The sequence below is a fragment of the Myripristis murdjan genome, chromosome 13, assembly GCF_902150065.1.
Source record: "Myripristis murdjan chromosome 13, fMyrMur1.1, whole genome shotgun sequence".
In the NCBI taxonomy this organism is placed as follows: Eukaryota; Metazoa; Chordata; class Actinopteri; order Holocentriformes; family Holocentridae; genus Myripristis; species Myripristis murdjan.
This window is the reverse complement of record NC_043992.1, coordinates 33,602,369-33,623,506: the sequence shown is the minus strand read 5'-3', so window position 1 is coordinate 33,623,506 and position 21,138 is coordinate 33,602,369. Positions and strand designations below refer to the sequence as shown.

Here is a 21,138-nt window from a genome sequence, read left to right as displayed (position 1 = left end):
TAGGAAGTTACTGGCTTTTGAAATGAATTTACCTCTCTTTCAATTTATTTACAATCTTAAGTCAGTTAGAACTGAGGATTCCCTGAGTTTTATAGATCTCAACATTTTGGAAACATTGTAACCATCACATGAACAAATGCTATCATTTTGCACAAAGTAAGGAAAGACCAAGACCAGGGTCAGTCATTATGCAGCCCTTTAATCGTCTGGCCAGGAATCAGAAATATTAATTTCTCACCTGTTTGTATGTTAGGTAAAACTGTTCTTCCACTCTTTTCAGTGTCACTTTGGTTACAATTTCCCAGCTCTGTTCAGTGATACAAAGATTACAATAAAAACTTGGAAAAAGTAGTTAATATTCTAAATAATGATCAGTGATTGCAAGATAAATAAGGGGATGGAGTCCGTTCACTGGGGTGCAAGTGCATCTTGGTTCTTTTGCAAATGAGGGGGGTGGCAAATTACTTCAAATCACACACTGGATACACACTGTATCCACAACTAGCTAGAAGTAAGGGAAAGGACAGCAGCCTTAACCCCTGGCCGGTGTGTAAACAACAAGTCATGTGGCTTGAATGTGGCACAGGAAAAAACATGAATGTTTGAGTATTTAATAACTGGAGCAGAGTTTCATGCCTGTGAGCTGAGGAATATAAATCCTGTGCTGTGGAAACCTGTGAGCTCGCTTGGACATCACCGATTTTGCACCTCATGGAGTGGAAATGATAGCAAAATTAACTTACTTATCAGTCACTGATCCTCCCATGACTCTGAAAGGCAGCACTTTGAAGACAACACAGTTCTGCAGCTCTGAACAGCTGCCAGAACAAGAACGTGCTGGTATGTTAAGTTTATTTGCTTCTCATGAGGGAGGAGGGGGTGGGGGTGTTGGGCCGCTAAAAAAGGGTTACAGTAGGGTATACAGTAACAGTGCACTTGTACTGTAACTGTATTCAAACCACAACCCTGCGGTTAAATTAAACTATTTAATTTCCTGATAAACCACATTGTAATGTACAGCAATTAAAACAGCTATCATCTGACTAATTTACATTGCAAAATCATAGATAATGCAGTAGAATATTGTTTTGGGACTGGTGACAGATGCACCTGCAGTGCAAAGCCTGTGGTGAATAAGTAAGCTTGGGGCATTGTGACCCATCATGTTTCATGGCAACCACTCACACGCCCCCCCCCTCCCTCCCCAGCCCCACTGGAACCCGATATGGGTGACTTGCTCATTCACAGTCCACCCATTCACCCACCGTCCACAGTTCTTCTCTGTCTAACTGTGTAGACAAGTGCTGTGAGTGTGAGCATGGACGTGTTGGCTGTTCCAGCAAACAGGCAGAAAGGATGGTATCTTTCTCTGATGGCGCCCAACACAAAAGGACCAAAGTTTGCTTGGCTGGACCCATCAAGACTCTACTGCAATTCCCAGGTATGACAGACAGTTTGATTTCTGGGAATATCACATTAACATAGCAGGCTGATGTGTTGCAGAGGCTGCGGCTGTCCTCCAAATAACTCAGTGCTGTTTACTGTTTTGCAAGAGAATTTATCTTCAGTAATGACTGTTACCCACTATGCACCAGTCTTGTGCATTATAGTTTCTCACTGTCATGAATAACTGTGATACATATCACCCTGTTTACTACTGTGTTTTTGTTTTTGTTTTTTTTTTTTGGTGAGGGGGTGAGTTTTCTCAGTTCAGGGGCTGTCGTTTTGTTGTCTTTAAAGCCCTTTGAGACAGCAAACAGTGATTAGGAACTATAAATGAACATCTAACTTGAACTTGAAACGTTTGCATTTTGTGTATACTTGTTCATATTTACCTTTATGCTTGTTCCAGGCTCTAGCAGACTGTGTGAAAGACCTTCTCAGTCCATTCCACAACGACAGCATTGACCTGGTAGCTGGCATAGACGCAATGGGATTTATTCTGGGTAACAACAAGTCTTTGAAGGCAGTCAACTGTATGCAAAGGGCAACCATAATTTGTTGCACACAGAACATGTGTGTCTCCTGTCTGCGCACATGTTCAGCTGCGGCCATGTTACCATAAGAAGGGCAGGAAACCCAAGCCAATGGCAAAGAGTCTAAATTTAGACATTTCTGTCAGGCTTGTTGCAGTGGCGGTGCCAGATAATTTTCTTTGGGGTAGCACAGAAATCAGTGGGGTTTCTTTCATAGCACAGTGACGTAGGCCAAATAGTTACTATTTCAGGTTACTCTCTTTTCAATTCACAACAACAGTGACTGCTAAATGAACACCAAGCTTATGAGTGCACCACTATTTTTTATATTACGTTCAATTTATGACATGCATAATTTGCCAAACCTTACCAACAATGATACATTTAAAATGCATATCATCAAATATCAGCGTATCAGTCTGGGATTTAAGGAAGGGTTTGCTAGCCTCGATGTGCTGGTCAGGAGCTTTGGAAGCTCATGGACAGCCAAGCCAGTAGCCAAACCAGTGGGTTGCCAGGTTAGACGTATAGAGAGTGGTAGAGTTACCACATTGGTCAAACAAATAGTTGTTATTTGATTTCCCAGTACTGGCTTATCATTGGCCCGATTACTAACTGGTTTTGGCAAGGATGTAACCTCCTCCAACTTCTCAATAATCTTAATTTTGTCCCTTAACCTGTGCCTTACAAATCAACCAGTGGTCCTAATTGGGTAGCAACAGTGGGCACAACTACAACGGGGGGAAAAAAATCAGTGATGGTCACCCCCAGACACCCCCAGGCTCCACCACTGGTTAGTACTTTTGTAACCAACAAACAAGACCATTTGAAATGCACTTTACACATCTCCACACTGGAACTGCTGTCATGAGTTGGATTTATTCAGACAAGATTATCATTTATGGAAAATCACTCTGTGTCTGGATGTCTGAATGTTCTTGATTTGCCGTTTTCAGGAGCTTCTATTGCCAGCACCCTTGGAAAAGGTTTTCTGGCCATCCGCAAAGCAGGACACCTGTGCATAGCAACCCAAAGCCAGCCGTACAGAGACTACTCGGGCAGAGAAAAGACAATGGAAGTAAGACTGGATGTGCTGAGACCAGGTTAATCTTCACTTTTTATTATTTCACCAAGTGACCTGATGTTTTCCCAACATGTAGGGAATGATTCAACAGGTCAAGTTTGTGAGCTGTGGGGAAAAAGCTTAGCGTAATGTGTAATCAAGAAACAAACACACCAAAGCAGGGACCAACCAATGTGAATCTTTCACAGGCATGCAGTACCAATACCTGAATTTGGCCATATTTCTGACCAGAAAATTACCAAGATTCAGTTTTTTTGTTCTTGTCAGGTCGGAAAAGCCCCTGAATGATTATTTGGACCATCATCTGACACTAAAACCCTGCCTGAACTTCTTTCAGATAAGTCAGAAGCCCAGAGATTGAGTAGTGGAGGAAACTATGGGATGCACTGATGTCTTTCAATGAATTGATCAGTAAAATAATTCACAAAACACAGGATTGAGTGGTTAAATATATATGTATGTAATACTGTGTTTGAATAGTCTAGTGGTAATATCTAACTACCAGACTGCAAAAGGCTGACTGACCTGTTAGCCAAACTTAAATTACAACCCTCACCATACAATGAACCCTGAATAATTGAATAACTACTGAATAAACAGACACTGAATGAACAGACTGAATAATGACTGACTACTTTTCACACAATTATGAATATCACGAGACTCAGTGGACAAACACTGGAGTGTCAAAATAAAGTGTGACCAGAGAATAAATTAAATGTGGAAATATACATTTTCATGCATTACAGATTTCTGTTATGTGCCTGTGGTCAGGAAGGAGCCTCCATCAAGGTGGAGGTGGATGACATTATTGGCCAATATCCAATATTTAGAATCAGCCAATATCTCAGTAGGATGAGGGAAACTCTGCCCCAGCTTGCAGAATCAGTAGCATCTCTTAACTCTTTTAAGACTTACATTAACCATAAAACTTCTACAATTTTTAACTTTTATTTATTTTTATTCCTCATAATACAATAAAGCACTATCATCTTATTACAACCACCAACAGAGCTGGACGGGGATTTTGTTTTCACCCCATTCTGCTGCTCGGTTTTGTTTGATATCAGGATCTCCAAAACATTTACACCACTTTTCATGCTGACTTGCCAGATTGGGATGTGGCAGTGTCCATGGCTTCACATAAAAATGCACATAACTTCCTAACGGAGCCAAGAAGTATCATGCTGATTGAACTTTGGTGACGTCCAACATGTGGAACTGGCATATCTTGACTGCCGCATAGGAGGTTTGCACTCCACCAAGGTTATTATAGGTCATTATATTGGCCGAGCTAAAGCTAAAAACTAAAACTAGGTGTGAAAAAGCATGTTAGTCAACTGAAATAAAAATATACTAACTGAAACGATATTGTGTTCTTACAAAACCAACTAAAATGAAGCCAAAGTTACTGAAAATGTGTTTAGTCTTTGTGAATTTGGTCAGTTGCTCAAGCATGAGGCCTTGGTGCTGATGTTTATTGAGAGTGGGACCCTCACAAAGTGGTGTGTTTGTGTCACAATACCTATTCTGACCTTCTTAAATCTAGACCCTGACAAACACCTCCCATATTATAATAATTATGATAAAAAAAAAAAACTAAAACTAACACCAAAACTAATAAGAACTAGTTTATATTTAAACGTTTTTAAACAATAAAAACTTAACTGATATGAGCAAACCCACCCTGGAAACAGAGTGAAACTAAACTGAACAGAAAACAAAAATAAAAATAAAAACTAATGAAAAATACAAAACTACATCATCTCTGCATGCTACTGGGTGCTTTCTTGTTTTATTACAGTCTAACTTCATTTGTCGTTTGGGGATTTTATTGATTTGCCTTTTGAAATGATCATCATTATTATTATTTTGTCCATTTGGGGCGCCTCTTTTCATCTTTCACTTCATGTGGCGCAGCGCCTCCCAGTGTTGGTTAGTGCAAATTACTGTGGCGTCTGGTCTGTTCACCACAAAGGGCCGCAGTCCTGGCAGCCTTGTCCGGGCACTCAGTTTGAGTGAGTGAGGCGCCTTCTGTGAACTCATGTCCCGGCAGATGTTAGCAGAATCCACCATGTCTCCTCGCTGCAGGTCTCAGGGTGCTGATAGTGGACCAGTGGATAGAGACCGGCGGCACCATGAGGGCCGCAATCAAGCTGGTGGAGCAGCTGGGAGCCACCGTTGTGGGTGAGTGCTGCCTTTAACCCTCAACCTTTTACAGGCAATTACAATAATACACCACACCTCACTGAGCGTCATCACCTATAAATAAGATAATGTCACACCCGTGTTAACCGCAGGTGTGGCTGCTGTGGCCATCGAGAACACCGAGGGAGGGAAGTGGATTAAGGAAAATTACAAATACTCCCACTGCATCCCAGACGAACTCCAGAGTCAAATCGACGGGCAGTATCTCGATTCCTTCAAGAGCTTCAGCAGTCACAACAATGACACAACTTAGGGAATAGCGCTAATATCTGTGCCTAAAATGTCAGAGAAATCCAACCAGCACACACACATTTTACCTTTTTGGAAGTGACTAGTCTAATGATCATATTTTTAACACTTTTTATCTCTGTAAATATCAACAGATCTCCTTTTTTTTTTCAATAATTCAAGCTTATGACTGATTTTGTTTAAACAGGTGTCTTTGACTTGTGTACGGCTTGTCTAATATAACTCATTTCAAAACCATCACTTCTTCACTGATGTTTCATTTCTCATAAAATGTATTAGATCAGTAAAATATAAGGAGAAATAAATGATGGTAAGTGTTTATATATATATATTTTTTTAATTAAACAAAGAATAAGATACATTTTTGTCTGGGACTCTGATTTACCCATCAGCACTAGTTTGAGGTGACTCATTCGTACCACAAGTAAGTAACCAGAAAGTGAAAAAGTACCTATGCAGTGTACATGGTAGATATAAAAAAAATGTCCACGGCTGTAACTTATAACGCAGCGGTGATATTATAAAACTGTGCACCAGGCAAAAACAGTTATACTACTAAGCATGAGAACTCATCAGAACAGTGGAATATATTGTACACTACAGAGCATTACTGCGAGGGAAAAAAAAAGCGTTCGCTATAAAAACAACAGTAACGCAGCAAAAATATTTCATTGATGAGCTACATAAGCATCCACACATCCATCCAACATCTTTCCACTGAAAACACTGTCCTCGGGCATTTCGGCGGCACCAGGATGGTCATTTTTTAAACAGACAGACTCTGGGTGATCGCTGTGTCATAACGCCAGACGAGTTAAACTGAGCAATGCCACAAGAATCCACAGCCCACTGAGGAAAATTCTTTCTAGGCCAGGAAAAACTGAACTCAAAGATCCCAGGATTCCAGCGTCCCTCCTCCCAGTTTCACCACAAAATCCCAAGTCTTGGAAAGCGGCCACGGAGCCCGTCATTTTCCACTGAGAAAGGTCTTGTTTTGGTCCGTACCTCTGCCTCTTAACCCGTGTGTCCGTCTTCACTGGCAGCAGTTGGGCTGCTTCTTCTTGGATGTGGCGTGCACATTGTTTGAATTGCTGTTGATTCCTGAAAGAAATGCAGTTTGGGATCAAGGTGTGTGCCAAAAGCGAGTGCTCCTCTGCCACACCACACCATGTGGGATGGTATACTCACTGACAACATCTCCAATTTGCCTCGACCCGCTCTTCTCCAGCTCGGCGAGGACGTTGGCCTCGAAGGCCAGTGATGCCACACGGAAGAAGAACTCTTTCACGTTTTCCCCTTCAGAATCGCAACAACAGATAAATCACTTAGCACTGTGGTCACTGGCTGTTATTAAATTTCAAATAAACTTTTATTGAATGCATTTATAGTACTGTATCAGGCTATTTTGATGCAAGCAGTCCCTTACCTGATAACGACGACACAGCCCAATACTCTGCCTTGATCTCCTGGGCCAGTTTGATGGCGTCCTGTTCGATCCGAGCGTACTGTGCAGGAGACTGTTGAAGGAAGCCAAGGACGGACGAGTTCAGATATGAATAATACAAATCTAACTCTGATATTATAATATAAATTAAAGGCAGAATGAGTAGGATTTTTCTAAAATAATAATAATAATGTATACACTCATACAAATATAATCCCTCTCAATTATCATTCATGAGCCACTGGAAGTGTGTGTTGGTGTGTGTCTGCAGAGCCCCTGCCCTCTGCCTGGATTTACTTGTTTGGCTGAGCTCGGGACTCTTCTCCCAGCTCCCAGCCAATCACAGCGCTGCACAGTGCCAGATCGATAGCACGACATCCAATAGGAAGCTACGAATCTTGCTGATGTGGACCGCCAAAAAAAGGAAATCTAGCGAGGCAAATCAGCAAGTGGACAAAGCTCATTGCACAGCGAGAGTGAATCTGGCTTTCACCTGCTGATGAGCACTGAGGGAGAGGAGGATGAAGAGTGACGCGACGTTGGCCTGTTTTCTGTTGGACAGGTAGGTGCCAGCAGGGCAAATTTTTTTCCTAGGACGGAAATGTTAGATTTTGGGCAGCCGTTTCATTCCGTCGCCATCCTAGGAAAGGAAAACCTTCTGATAGTGATTAGCTCAGCCACAGAGGAGGGGCCAGCTTTCAATGTTGTTTTTACAAACAGCAGCCAACAAACCCCACTCATTCTGCCTTTACTTACTATTAATACCTCAGTTCAAATTTGCTCAAGTCACATTAAGTGATTCTCTAGGAAATTATTTGATTAGCAAAAAAAAAAAAAAAAAAAAATCTCAGTAATGTCCAAAAAATATGTATGTATGCATGTTTAACAGATTACCTATGTTGTCCTAATAGCAAAGCATAGCAGCATATAGGTAATCTTTGGTAAAGTCCAGGCCTTTTAAAAATATAAATGACAGATCTCAACATTCTGGTGTTTTTTTTCATGAAAACAAAAAGTAGCACTCAATTCTCCTATTATTTGAATAACCTTAAAGCAGCAACAGAGGGATGGGTACACCAGTGTTTCAGGAAAAAGCCTCTTTCAGTGTGTGTTGAGGCAGCTGGGCACATGTTTCAGTGCTCATCCTTATTCCTTTGATGAGCTGCACTTAATGGATTCCATTCCAGGTCCTTTTTTCCATTAATTATATAAAAGCTGCAAAGTGAATACAGAGGTAAACATTTAAAATACTTACATAAAAAGGTCCTGTGTGTTGTGTTCTTTTTCAGATACTAAAATATGGGTAGTTGCCTTCCACCGCTGCTACATTACAATTTGAAATGTCTTGTGATTTCCCATTCTATCACCAGTGCTCTGGGTCTGCTGAGGGAGGAGAAGTTACATTCCTGAGGTCTGAGTCGGGACACACAGACGTGGTGGTACTGGCATCCGTCCAAATAACCCCCAACTAACTCTGGCTCGAGTGAAGCCAGCAGTGTTTGCCATTCCCAGGCAGATCCACGTAAAAACAGCCTCAGGAATAACGTGAATACATACGCTGAGGTCCTTCTTTGTGCCGACGAGAAAAAGCTGGACACTGGTGGGGTCGTTCTCTTTCAGAGCGTCTTCCAGCCACTGTCTGCGAACGGACAAAGACAATGTCAAGTCGCCTCGATGGAAAATAAAATAAACGTGTGGAAATATGAAAACAATTTCTCATAAAAACACATCCTCACCTTGCATGACCCAAGGAGGCGATGTCGTTTACATCAAACACAATAATCACAGCTGGAGGAAAAGAAAGAAAAACAGTGACCAATGTGATGATGAAAACATATTACACCAAGAAACATGCCATAAAAGCAACATACTGCATTTTGTATGTATACACTGCTTTTTCTACATAAATCCTTTTCCAGGAAGATGTTCACTGTTAATAAAATGAATGTCAGGAGGGTGGCAGGAGAGGGTTAAACATGATTTTGATTTATTGTGCTGCACTAAATAACACAAGCTGATTGTTATAGTGTGTCTTGCAGTACCCTGGGCTCCTCTGTAGTATGTAGAAGCGATGCACTTGAACCTCTCCTGCCCTGCAGTGTCCCACCTGTAACGCAGAGAGAGGCTGGTGAGCGGCGGTGCAGCAGACGAACTTTACAGACTCTGAAGTGCAAGAATGAGGCGATGGGACTCACAGCTGCAGGCTGAACGGCACGCCCAGCACCTCAAAGCGCTCCATCTCAAAGTCGACGCCGATCGTCGCCTTGTAGTTCTTATCGAAGGCATCTTTGCAAAACCTAATAATGAAACATGCTTATTACATTATTCAGCTTATAAATAGGCACAACACATACCACATTAGCTCGGGCTGTTTCACTGGTGTCAGTGAGGCACTGGTATAATTCGGTGATCAGCATTTACTGGGGAAGTGAATCTTTGGCTGAACAGATGGTTCAGTTTGAGTCATGAGTCACTGGTCGCTGATTCACTTAAGAGCAATTTGTCTTTTGTGCAACAATTCAATTCGACTCAGTTTCAGGTTGAGTCTGTAAATCACAGTTCGAGTCAGCGATCTGATTCAGCTGTGTTAGTCCAAATTTCATATCCATCCACCGTGTTACATCCGTTGTATAAACATGTGGACAGACAACACAATTACCTAGACATTATTTAAATAAAAGATAAGTTACAGGAATTCATAGTGTTGCTTTAGATCACAACATCATTCAGATTTTTTTTTTAAGAAACGTAAATGATCTTGTCAAAACATCTCATCCTGATGCAGACAGAAGAGAGTGATTCATTCTATTTATTTATTTATTTATTCTGGCAGATAAACCCAGATGAATCAGCAGAATTGACAGCTGATGCAATGAAGGGACGGTTACATCCCTTTCTGTTATATATTTCCCGGAACCGCTTCCTTACTCGAGTTGCGGTCAAATATTAAGCGACTGAGTTTGATTTTTGCTTACCTATTAATGAGGCAGGTTTTTCCCACAGCCAAGTCACCGACAACAATGACTTTGGAGATTTTAAACCTACTTAAAAAAAGAAAGAAAGAAAGAAAGAAAGAAACAAAAAGCAACACAGGGTAAACATTAAAAACAGCACATAAGTTGAAGGTACACTCTAACTTCACTAAATGTGCGTGGCCTCTGTGCTCACCCCACGGTGCCGGTGCGCTGCTCCTGGCAAGCGGTCCTCACTTTGTTGTTGAACTCGTCTTTAGTGTGAAGGGCGGCGTCTCTGCTGAAACACTGGAGCAGACCGGCCTGGTGACTCGGCGAGGCTTTACAGAGGAGAGTTTCTACAGGTGAATGAGCGGTGACTGGTGGCTTACCTGGGGGAGCTGGGCGATGACGCGGTCCCTGCGCACAGGAGGAAACACACTCATGGCTGGAACATGGACGGACATGAGTACGGCAGGGAAATGTTAGTCAGGGGGACATGTGGTGTGCTGAGAGAGAGACAGAGACACAGAGAGAGAGACAGACAGATCAACAATGTGCCATCTGCAGGAGTCCTCAGCAAAAAGGAAGAATACTAGAGTTTAATTCACTAGAAATCGTTCTAATACCAAAAAATATATAAGATAAAATTTTAAACTGATGTTGAAATCTCACCACTTTCGATCAGTTTACACACACACACACACACACACTTCAACAGCACACATTACCCCAGTGACCCCCGCTCTACTCAGCACCCCCTCCACTCAATACAAGCTGTTGCATGTTTTGCACAAGTTTACCAGTGAAATGATTTAAATATGGAGCTTAATCATTCACTGTCCCCACACCTTCGACCTGTGACCACCTTTATGTACAATTCACTTGAAAGAGAGAGACAGACAGACAGAGAGACAGACAGACACACCACAGGGTAAGCATACAGATGAAGTTTTGTTCATTATCTGTGCGCGGCCACAGGCGGAGGCAGACAAGACAGCAGGGAGATGATCCACTTACTGTAGATCTGTTTTAATCCTATTGTTTCAACGAAGCTGTGGAGAAACAAGCGGGTGTAATTAGGGTTTTACAAGTTAGAGGTCTGCGTTCACGAAAACCTAAACAACTGAAGAAAACACATTTACAAAAGCGAAAATCGGGCGAAATCCGACGTGAATTCCATGTTAAGTATTTTGGAGAGTTAAAACGACCAGATATAAATGATGAGGGGTCCGAGGTGGAAAAAAGAGGCTGTGGCGCTCCACACACGGAGGTGCAGAGTCCCACAGGAGGACGGTGAGGACGGATGTCTCCGGATACCTTGAACCGGGCCGGGACAGTCCGCTCCGGTCCTCCGCTCTCCCGTCTCGGCGTTTTCCTCCCGCTAAGGCTCCGCTTATTTCAGCACAAAGCCATCCACACCATCAGCTTCACTGTCGGCTGAGGTGAAACATGATCCACGGAAGTTGAGGGGAAATAACGTCGACAGGGACGTACCCAGTTCCCAGATTTTTTTTTTTTTTTTTTTCCCACTGCCACATTTTTCCTCCTGGTTCCCCTGCTGGAGAAAACGAGGAAGCATCCCAAACGACGACAAATAGACTGAGCTTCATGAATATTCACACTGCTCCGATGTGATCAGCCATACTCAACAAATTGCCCTTAAATTAAATTATATTAAATATCTCACACGTTAGGCTGTTTCCGGATATGCGTGCAAATAATTTCAAAATAATAAATATGCAAAAAAAGATGTATAAAATGATGCCTTTGTAGCCCGTATGTGGATGACTCTCATTCAGAGTATTATTTTAATGTATTTCCTTACTTCTTCCTCCAAATGTAGATATCCAAAATGTTTTGTTTGGGCATATATTCATGATGGGTGTCATATACAAGTACTTTTTTTTTATATTTATTTATTTATTTATTCCATATTCTAGGATTTATTTATTTATTTATTTATTTATTTATTTATTTATTTATTCATTCATTCATTCATTCCACATTCTTGGCTTTATGTATGTATTTATTTTCCTTATTTGAGTATTTTTAAACACATATCTAGGCACAAACTGAAGTATATGTAAGTGTATTTATTTATTCCAGTCTATTTATCTATTTATCTACTTGAGAGAAAAATGCTCCAGGACATTTATTTGTTCCTCCTCTGGACCACAGAGGGCGCCCTACACCTTTTCTGGGTAACCTATGCTCGATATCAGAGTTATGAGGGTTATTTGAGGCAAAAAAAAAAAAAGAGAGATTAAAAATCACTTTTGACTTTATATTTGACTCTTCTTTAAAATGCTGTTGGCTTTGAAGGCTGAATGTGTATATTCTGATATTGCTTCCTTTGCTCAATTAAAAGTAAAAGTCAAGTAATGCACAGCAACCCCAAAGTTTTTTTTTTTCTTTACTTCATTTTACTTCAATTTACACATAAAGAGCACATTGTTGTTGTTGTTGTTGTTTCATGTTTCTTTATTCACGGTCACTCAACAATCCAAAATACAAAGCCTCTGAGAAAAGAAAGAAAGAAAAAAGGAGTTTTCACTTCAAGATGCAAGATATCTCAGACATTATTTGAGGTGATGGTCAAGTAAATCTAATTCCTCTTAAAACGAAACAAAAAATTGTTTGGCATTAGTCTGTCTCTTATAAAGGCACAGTTGATTACATCCGTCCCCACTCAGCTCTGACTTTGAAAGGCACTGTGGTAAAAGGCACCAGGACATGTTACCAGGCACATTTACACTGTTCATGTCTGTTCATGTCTTGCTTTGATTTTCTTGGCCGTTGTTGAAATAGAAAAAAGAACAGACTGACTGAAATGTACTAATTGTTGGCTTTTAACTTTAACTGTCACTATGGAATGAGCAGGACATGAAGGCTGTAAGTTCATGGTCAACTGAGCACATGTACTATCATAATCTCTGTCAGGCAGCAGCCTGGAGGAGATTGTGTGTTTGGTCGTATGTGTGTGTGTGTGTGTGTGTGTGTGTGTGTCCGTCCGCAGCTAATCTTGGAAACTACTGGGCCTGAAGTGTTTTGTGTGCAGTTATGACAATGATGAAGAAGCTCTCCTGGTTGCAGTGATTCAAAACATTCTCGCTTCTTCTGCTGCCTCTCCTCACTCACCGTCTAGCTTACTCAAATATTGGTGCTGTCTCTCTCTCTCTCTCTCTCTCTCTCTCTCTCTCTCTCTCTCTCTGCGTAGGTCTATCAGCCTAATATATATTTTCTATCCTATAGCGGTCGTGTTCGCTCTGATTATGGGTGGAAAAATACGGGACATCTGTTGCATTTTTCCTTTTTTTGATTTTATAAAACACTAAACACAGAGCAGCCACGCGGGAGAAAAACACTGTAAAAAGTGTCAGAGGCTGATGTAATCTGTCTACCAGTTTTTAAAATAGATTAAATTGCCCGATGATTCACAACTGTGAAAAATGATGTGTAAAGTAGCCGTCACTAAGTGGTGTGTGTGAGAGAGACCTTAGTAGCAATTTTAAATTTTGATATTTTAATTCATACTCTTTTTAAAAAGTAGTTTCTGCCAAAAGCCATAATGGCAAAATATGGCTTGCGAGCCATAGGTAGTGTATGCCCTACTGTATTATATTTGAATCATGCAGTAATCTATCTGGTAATCTGGGCCGTTTGGCAAAACAATAGGCGGCTGAGTCTCTCCCGGGTTTTGCTCAGCACATAGAGCATCCCGTCACCCGGAAAAGACGACACGCCTGGCGGAGATCTGCACTCCACTGAGTGCACACTTCTAGTTTGAAATGCATCAGAAATGTGCAGTTGCACGGTTGAAGAGATTACTTCCAGAATGTGATTGTTCCATATTTGAAAAAAACAAAAACAGAAAACAGAAAACACAGAGCATACTTTCACCTTAAGTCTTCATTCAATATCTTGCAAACAAAGGGGATCCATTCAGGAACAGTGGTATCATTTTGTCAACTGAGCAAATGAGGTGCGCTGTCTTTTAAAATGCACCATTATTCAATTATTTCATCACTTGTTGGTATCTCATATTGGCTTTTTTTATTACTTGATATCAAATCTGTCTAATGTTGCTGTAATATCAAACATATTGATTGTGCTACTTATGAAGATTTTCCCAGGATCCAGCTCAGCTCACCTTTAAGATGTGCCACATAAAAACAGATTTCACTGCAAAATGTAATTTGACAACTATAAGTGTTAAATTGTCCTGCACCGTAGTGTGTTAGCTGAATGATCTCTGTCTGTCAGTAAAGCCTCAGCCCACTATCTCTTCAGCCGCAGCGGGCGTCATAAAGAAAGAGGACATATCTGAGATTCTCGCTTCATTCCCTTAAAACATTTGAGCAGGAGAGGAAAATGGAGTCCCATGTTTAAATAAAATACTGTTCCTCATGCAAAGGCTTACTGGATGTCAGTGGCAGTGTTAGCCGGGTAGCGAGCAAAGAATGTTAGCAACTGTAAGTGCAGCTTTCAAATGTGTAGGTTTCACTACTTATCACACAGGAGTTTCTATGGATTTCATGGTCATGTGGTGCTAAAAAGTGGTTTTAAGTGTATTTCGAGGTCTATAAACATGTTCAAGTGTTTACATCGACTTATTGACTTGAGGTCAGATACCTGCATCCTGGAAAAAAAGGAAATTAAAGGTTCCTTGACGTAATTCAGACTTCATGAGCTATTTTGCTGCATTTTTCCTAGTAGGAATTTGGAATTTCCGACTTTTGAGCGTCTCTGGAATGCAGCACCGGAGCGAGGCCGCACCCGGTTCCACCTGTTTTGAACCAGATGTTTTTGCTCTTTGGCCGCGTGACACGCAGCAACAAGGGAACCTGCTGCCATGAGGGAAGGTGTCGTGTTTGAACAGTAATGGTTTGAAAGGACAAAAGATTAAAAAAAAAAAAAAAAAAAAACCTCCCACAAAACATACTAAGTGTGCTGGTCCACAGTCCTTGTCATGCAGACCTTTCACGATCAATCACTGAGAAACTTTCTGGAGTTGTTGTGCGTCCCGTTCTGTCCCACGCAGCTCTTTCGCCGGGGGAGGAAGTCAGCACGCAGCAGGCGGTAGAAATAAATCAGGATCATGATATTCATCACCACCATGGTGACGAGAAAGTAACCGCCGTGGTCCAGAGAGGCGTAATTGTGCACAATGTACCAGGTGAGGTAGAACTGGGCGCTCAGGCGGAACGTGATGTAGGTGAAGACGTTGAGTAGTTTGTTGATTTGGTAAACGGCAGAGGACTGCGCCCCCGCCAGCTTCAGCATGAGCCTCAGGTGCAGCGTGACACTGTTGACCTCTACAAAGAGAGCTATGACGGCGCCAGCCACGTAAAGCTGTGTGTAGAGGGCGTACAGGAAACACCAGATCACCTGAGGGAGAGACAAATACACACAGAGAGAGAGAGATGTGTTAGAAGAGCTCTTAGTTCAATTAAGCACATAAACCAAGCTTTGGATATGACATATTGGCAGTTTCATTAATTGTAGATGTTGTGATGCATTATCATGCTCAAAAATACCCTGGAAAAAGAGATATATGTCTTTTCAACGATACACAAGTCTGTCAATTGTATTGCTCTCACCAGACAATGATCCTCTGCTCAGTAGCGCCAAGCACCGCAATTATCTCAGTTCAGGCCATACAGGCAGTCTGTTTTCCTTATAACTAGTCAATTAGTCTCTTTCTTTCTCTCTCTCTCTCTCTCTTCTTACCCAGAGAAAGGATCTAAGTTGCCAAAGGGCTTGCAAGGGACAAAATAAAATAATGTAATAAGTCATCCGCAAAGAGATGAGAGACAAACATTAAACAGCGTTTGGCAGGTGACAGCAACAGCATGAGAGAGCAGTGGCATATAAAAAGCAGTTCACCAAGTTAATAAGTCACAAAAGGGATGAGGAAGATGAGGAAGGCCTGCATTTCTCACAGTGGAGAAAATGTTCTCAAAATTGACATGACCTCCTGTATTTCATGACACGCAGAAGCAAATTTTCCACCAGTATTTAAACTAGCGATATTCATTTCCCCCCCAGGTAACATCTGTCCTCCTCCTTATATTTACCTCTCCTTTTCCTACCGTTTTACACACACGCATGCACACACCCAGTCATGGAAGGCGCTACCTGGGCAGCTCACCTTGACATCAGACTCGTTCACAGACCAGCTGCTAAGAGGCCGGGCTGAGCGCGCTGGCTGTGATATGTTATCTGAACCAGGAATGTAAGTACGATACTACTGAAAAGAAAACGCGGCCACAGGTAAGCCGTCTCACCAGTGCATGGTGAAGTAGGAATTCCCACGATCCTTTTGCATGTCCAGTCAAGATAATGTCGCCTGCATCTTGCACAAAGTATCCTGTGAGGAAAGAAGAGGGGGAAAAAAAGATTAACTGACATGATTGCTGCAGGGATGGGAGCTCATCATTTCAGCAATGTGATCTGTAATCGAAGTTGTTAAACCTCTTTGTTCACAGTTTATGGGGATAGTCTGATTCCGATGCCAAAGTGACTGTAACGCCTCTGTAAAACGTCTCCTGAGCGTCAGGTGATATGATAGCATCCAATGTGCTCCTGGACACATTTTGGCTTTCAAATTAACAATTTCTTTCATGTTGTACTCTGACATTACATGTAACCAGTTTGACTTCCAGTGTGAAAATTTCGATTATTAGATGAAAAGCGTCCGCACCACACATCAAACTTCACTCTGTGTAATAATCATAATCCGAACCCCTTGGTAATTAATTTATTTCAGATGGCTGATATTTTAGATGATTGAAACATTCATAAAAACACACCAAACCTTTTGGGAAAAAAATCTCTGCTTAATGAAATTGAATGTGTTTCCAAATGCTTTTGTGGTACAAACCACTTTAAACCGCATGACCAGTATGTAGGCCTGGTAGTGAAATTACAGTTGCCACAAAACTACAGTTGACACTTGGGGACAATAGCAGCATTAAACAAATCAGTCACTGTGGCTGCTGCACACACGCACGCATGGCAGATAATGGATCGATTTTCTGCAGAGCAAAACTGGAACAATGGCAGAATTAGATCATTAGGCTACTGGAGAGCCGTGTGCAGCTTGCAGCGGGAAGGAAAACAAAACCAAACGAAACACTACAAGTAAATGGTATGTGACAAACCCTGTTTCACTTGTAAAACATAATTTCCATTTATCAAAAAAAAAAAAAAAAAAAAAAAATTAAAGAGAAAATGTGTGGGCAAAAATGTCATTTTTTTTTTTTTTTACCTCATTGAATGTGTTTTTATGTGAAGGTTTATTGAACATCTGCTCTTTGTTTCATTGTTGCTTCACTATCTGAGTATCGACATGTGACCATTGAATCTAATTTTGTTTTACTCACTAATTTTGTTTTGTTTTGTCATTACTTACTCAATCACACCACCTGCTCATATAACATAGCTGGATATCTGATGACACTTTACTTTGAATTCCCAGCCTCCTTAAAGCATTTATAAATAGTGTGTAGGCAGATAGCAAATGCTTTCTGACACACTATAACAGTGGTAAGCATGTGATACACATATTTAAAATTTATAAACACTGAAGTTTTTTTTAGATATTAATTGATATTAACTTTAAATTTCACCAACTTTGCCAAAGCCTCTCTGTGCTTACTCTTAAAAATATGCAATACATTAACTCTTTGCACTGTGCTGCATGTGCTGGACTTTTAACAAGGGCCATCAGCACACAATGAGAGGCCACATTTGTGGAAGTGATCTCATTCACCAGTGAGCGAGGGGTTAAATGCCTCTCCTGTTATTATTTTTAGAAGATGCCAGCCAAACAGCTCACAATATAACCATGCTTAGCTTACTGTGTAGGCCTCATTAAGCTGGGAGTATTCAAGAGACTAAGAGTCCTTTTGTGCCCTCAACTGGCTGGCATGCTGTGAATAGCGAGACAGATAACCAGCCACCATGTCAAGCAGTATGAACTCCAGGATCTGGTGTGGCCTGCCTCAGAGGAACTACTGCTTGTTTGTGGTTGTTAGGGAAGATCTCCACAGATTTGCGTCTTCATGGTGACACACAAATGCAGGGGAGACTCCTCTTCTCATCTGACACCTACAGCTCGCACGGCATTCACGCCAGACCACCGAGTCTTTAGAGGATTAGCTCTGGTGCCCATGGTGATTTAGAGGTGCCGCCCATTCCCGCCACCCCCCGTTCTGTGGGATCAGGTGAGACGTTTGTTCAGCCTCGTGAAAAGCAGCGGCTGGGAGGTGGCAGTGTTTCTCTAGTATTGGGCAATCTGTTTTAGTAAAGGATGGATAACAATGACATCATCCCACACATTTCCGTATTGTGCATGAGGCATGAGGCTCCCCAGTCACAGCCTTTTGTCCCTTGTCACTCACAAGGTTGATGATTTTACTTCAGTGCTTCCCTAAATAAACATGTTATTTTTATTTTTTTTTACAGCAAACTTTACACAATGCTGCATTCACACATCCACTTTTATCAAAACTTGTCTTTTCATACCACAGTGCAAGTATTTGAATTGTTTTCCTGGGGTGTCGTTCTTTGTCACGATGCATTCACTGACCTGTCGAGACGCAGACGAGCACGTAGGACAGAGGGGTGTAGTGGGAGTGGATGTTGTGCAGAGTCTCTGGCCAAACCACCACACTGGAGAGGGATACATGTTATCGATAGTGGGGTCTGTATTCCCCTCACTCAGACAAACATGGGCTCACTCCTGGAGAGAAAAGCCTGACTAAGCAGAGACATTAATATCAGGCATTATGGATTCTTCAACCCCTTACCAACAGATGTCTGTCCCTGTAGCGGTAGCAGTAGTACATTATCATATGTATATTGATTTACTGAGTACATTTTAGCATATCTCCTTTCTGTATAATGTCAACTGCTGTCATTACCAGTGTATCAACTATTGAAAAATTGCATTCCTTGGTGTTTTATCATTCTTGGTCACTTTGTGGTTCTCTTGCAAAACAGGCATACTTCAACAAAAGATTACTCTGTCTGTCCCCTCCCTGTATAAATATGCCATGAATGAATGGATGTTAATGAGTAACCTGTTGCTGTTATGACATATAAAGCAGTGTAGTAGCTGGTTCTGCCTTGTTATGGCTGAGAATACAACTTTGTGGTTATGGATGCATGGCTGGAAAGCAACCTTTTTTTTTTTTTTTTTGTTTTGTTAAGTCACTTGTTCCCCTCACATCTGCAGAGATGTTACACCATTGCTCAAACATGTGATTGCACAGTAGAGGCTTCGACTAGTTAAAAAGCCCAGTAAAGTTCTGAAAAGCAGAGGGCCAAAAGAATTAGCCAATGACGGGGTCAAATTAAACTTTCCCCCTGCAGTTTTTAAACTTGAAAGATGAGTCAGCAGCATTGCCACCGCCCTGTAGGAATAATTTCTCATTCTAGTAGTTTCTCAACTGTTGTCTAGCCAGCAGGTTTTTCCTGTTAATCGTTCCAGGTTCTTGTCTAAGTGAAGCAGACTGTTGCTCAAAGGTGACGTTGAACCACAAGTGCTAAACTATTTGGTACACTTTCAACATCAACATAGAGCACAAACCATCGTTGCAAAGAGCTCAGCAAGTACATGCAGAGAACTGAGAGCTTTGTATGGATCAGGCAGTGGTATTTCCCTTCCGTCCCACTTAGAAATGCCATTGTCTCCCCCATTCCTGACCCTGTATGAGCATGCTCTTCTTCGCCGCTGCCTGGCCTGGCTGCCACAGACTGTCACTGCTCCACACCCCCCCTGCATAACTCATCATGTGGATTCACAGTGAATGAACAATGGTCTTCCAGTGTGGAGACTTACCAGGTCACGGCCCATGTCCCAGTGAGGAGCGAGTGAACCATGGAGACGGAGAGGTTTCTCCACTTCCAGGAGCGGAAGTCATCCTGTTTCACCAACTTGGGCACAGGCAGAGTTTGGAGCAGCCGATGGGCCAACCTGAAAAAGAGAGAGCACACCAGGATTGAGGGGCCTGGGTGACTCTGCAGTACAGGAAAGAGGGATTCCATCCTCTCCTCCCCCCTGTTTTTTTTTTTTTTGTTCCAGTTGTGCGCTTGCTCTTGTTGTCTGTCTCCCCCGCCTCTTCTTCCTCCCCTGTTGACTTTTTCACACTTCTATCCACGTCTCTTCTTGCTTTCCACGGTCCGTTGACGGGTATGTGTGATGGGAGTGTTCTCCTCCAGGCAGATCCAGGAGTCTGTGAACAGAGGTCTGCTGGAGATTGTCTCTCTCCCACCGTTTTACGGCTCCCTCTGCACGACTGATCTCCAACAGATGTTGCTTCTCCTCACGTTTTCAACTTCCTGAGCCTAAATAGGAAGGCACGTAGGGGATCCCTGTAACAGCTCATTCCAGTGCAACTGTGTTTGTCTTTCCCTGCCCCTTGTAATGTGTTGCTGCTCAGCCTGCCTGACTGTCTGTGAGCAGAGTGAAGGGGGAGTGGTGGAGAGGGAGCGGTGTGGGTGGTGGCTTGCCTTAAGAAAACCACAGAAACAAGGAGGGGCAACAGCGGCTGTACTCAAGAAAACAAATCGTAAACAGTGGGGCTAAAATCTGATTTCAGGGCGAGCAGATTGGAGTGCACACAAGTTCAAACAAGATAGTCTTCATTTCTTTATTGAAGCCCTATGGTCATGCCTCCGTAATGCTGTAGAAAAGTTCAGGATGGATGCTGTGATGAAACAGGATCAATGATATGCAGCCGCTGGGTTGAGTGCAGTCAGGATTTTTCCAGTTGAATTTCTTTGCAACACACACCAGCAAGTCCTGTTTAACAGGGACTGAAACAAATATGTCAAACTGAAACTCTACCTCCAACGCCCTCTTCCTCAGAGAGAAGAAGCTGCCAATCCATAACTTTTTCCATAAACACAGCGAGCGCGGAGCTCAGTCCCCACAGCTGGCCTCAGCAGCCTGGTGGGGAAAGGGGAAGAGGAAGCGAGGAGGGAGCAAAATCATCTTGGCAACAACCAAGACCGAGCACACTTACTCACACACCCACCTGCACAACCCTCGTGACTCCCATTCACAAGGACAGTTAAGCCTCAGTTATGGAATTACTGTAAATAGACCTGGAAATGCTGATATCACATTTTCTTAAGTGAAATTCATTTTTTCTGGGGTGCAGAAAATGTTTCTATGCTTATATGCACAGACTGTTTTTAAACACTTCATTGCTG

The 21,138-nt window shown here is 42.1% G+C and overlaps 3 protein-coding genes across 4 annotated transcripts; 1 reads left to right on the top strand and 2 right to left on the bottom strand.

Moving 5' to 3' along the window:
* Positions 1–1,284: 1,284 nt before the first annotated feature.
* Positions 1,285–5,596, top strand: LOC115370768 (adenine phosphoribosyltransferase). The gene is made up of 5 exons (XM_030067926.1): positions 1,285–1,441; positions 1,853–1,946; positions 2,933–3,079; positions 5,152–5,247; positions 5,361–5,596. Exons 1-5 carry the CDS (start codon positions 1,319–1,321, stop codon positions 5,519–5,521), a joined length of 621 nt encoding a protein of 206 aa, XP_029923786.1. The 5' UTR covers positions 1,285–1,318; the 3' UTR covers positions 5,522–5,596.
* rab34a (RAB34, member RAS oncogene family a) lies at positions 4,906–11,410 on the bottom strand. 2 transcript variants are annotated; one of them, XM_030067924.1, is made up of 12 exons: positions 11,233–11,410; positions 10,933–10,967; positions 10,305–10,421; positions 10,130–10,221; positions 9,937–10,005; positions 9,157–9,258; positions 9,004–9,068; positions 8,698–8,749; positions 8,519–8,600; positions 6,944–7,034; positions 6,706–6,813; positions 4,906–6,618 (listed from the first exon to the last, which is right to left on the bottom strand). In XM_030067924.1, exons 3-12 carry the CDS (start codon positions 10,377–10,379, stop codon positions 6,551–6,553), a joined length of 804 nt encoding a protein of 267 aa, XP_029923784.1. In that variant the 5' UTR covers positions 10,380–10,421; positions 10,933–10,967; positions 11,233–11,410; the 3' UTR covers positions 4,906–6,550. The 2 variants fall into 2 exon arrangements, with proteins under 2 accessions (XP_029923784.1, XP_029923785.1); XM_030067925.1 differs by having other exon boundaries at positions 4,908–6,618; positions 9,937–10,002; positions 11,233–11,408.
* A 974-nt stretch (positions 11,411–12,384) lies between these two features.
* Positions 12,385–20,371, bottom strand: tlcd1 (TLC domain containing 1). Its single transcript, XM_030067857.1, has 4 exons — positions 19,763–20,371; positions 18,509–18,591; positions 16,203–16,285; positions 12,385–15,303 (listed from the first exon to the last, which is right to left on the bottom strand). The coding sequence occupies exons 1-4, from the start codon at positions 19,966–19,968 to the stop codon at positions 14,902–14,904; spliced, it is 774 nt and encodes a 257-aa protein (XP_029923717.1). The 5' UTR covers positions 19,969–20,371; the 3' UTR covers positions 12,385–14,901.
* Positions 20,372–21,138: the final 767 nt, after the last annotated feature.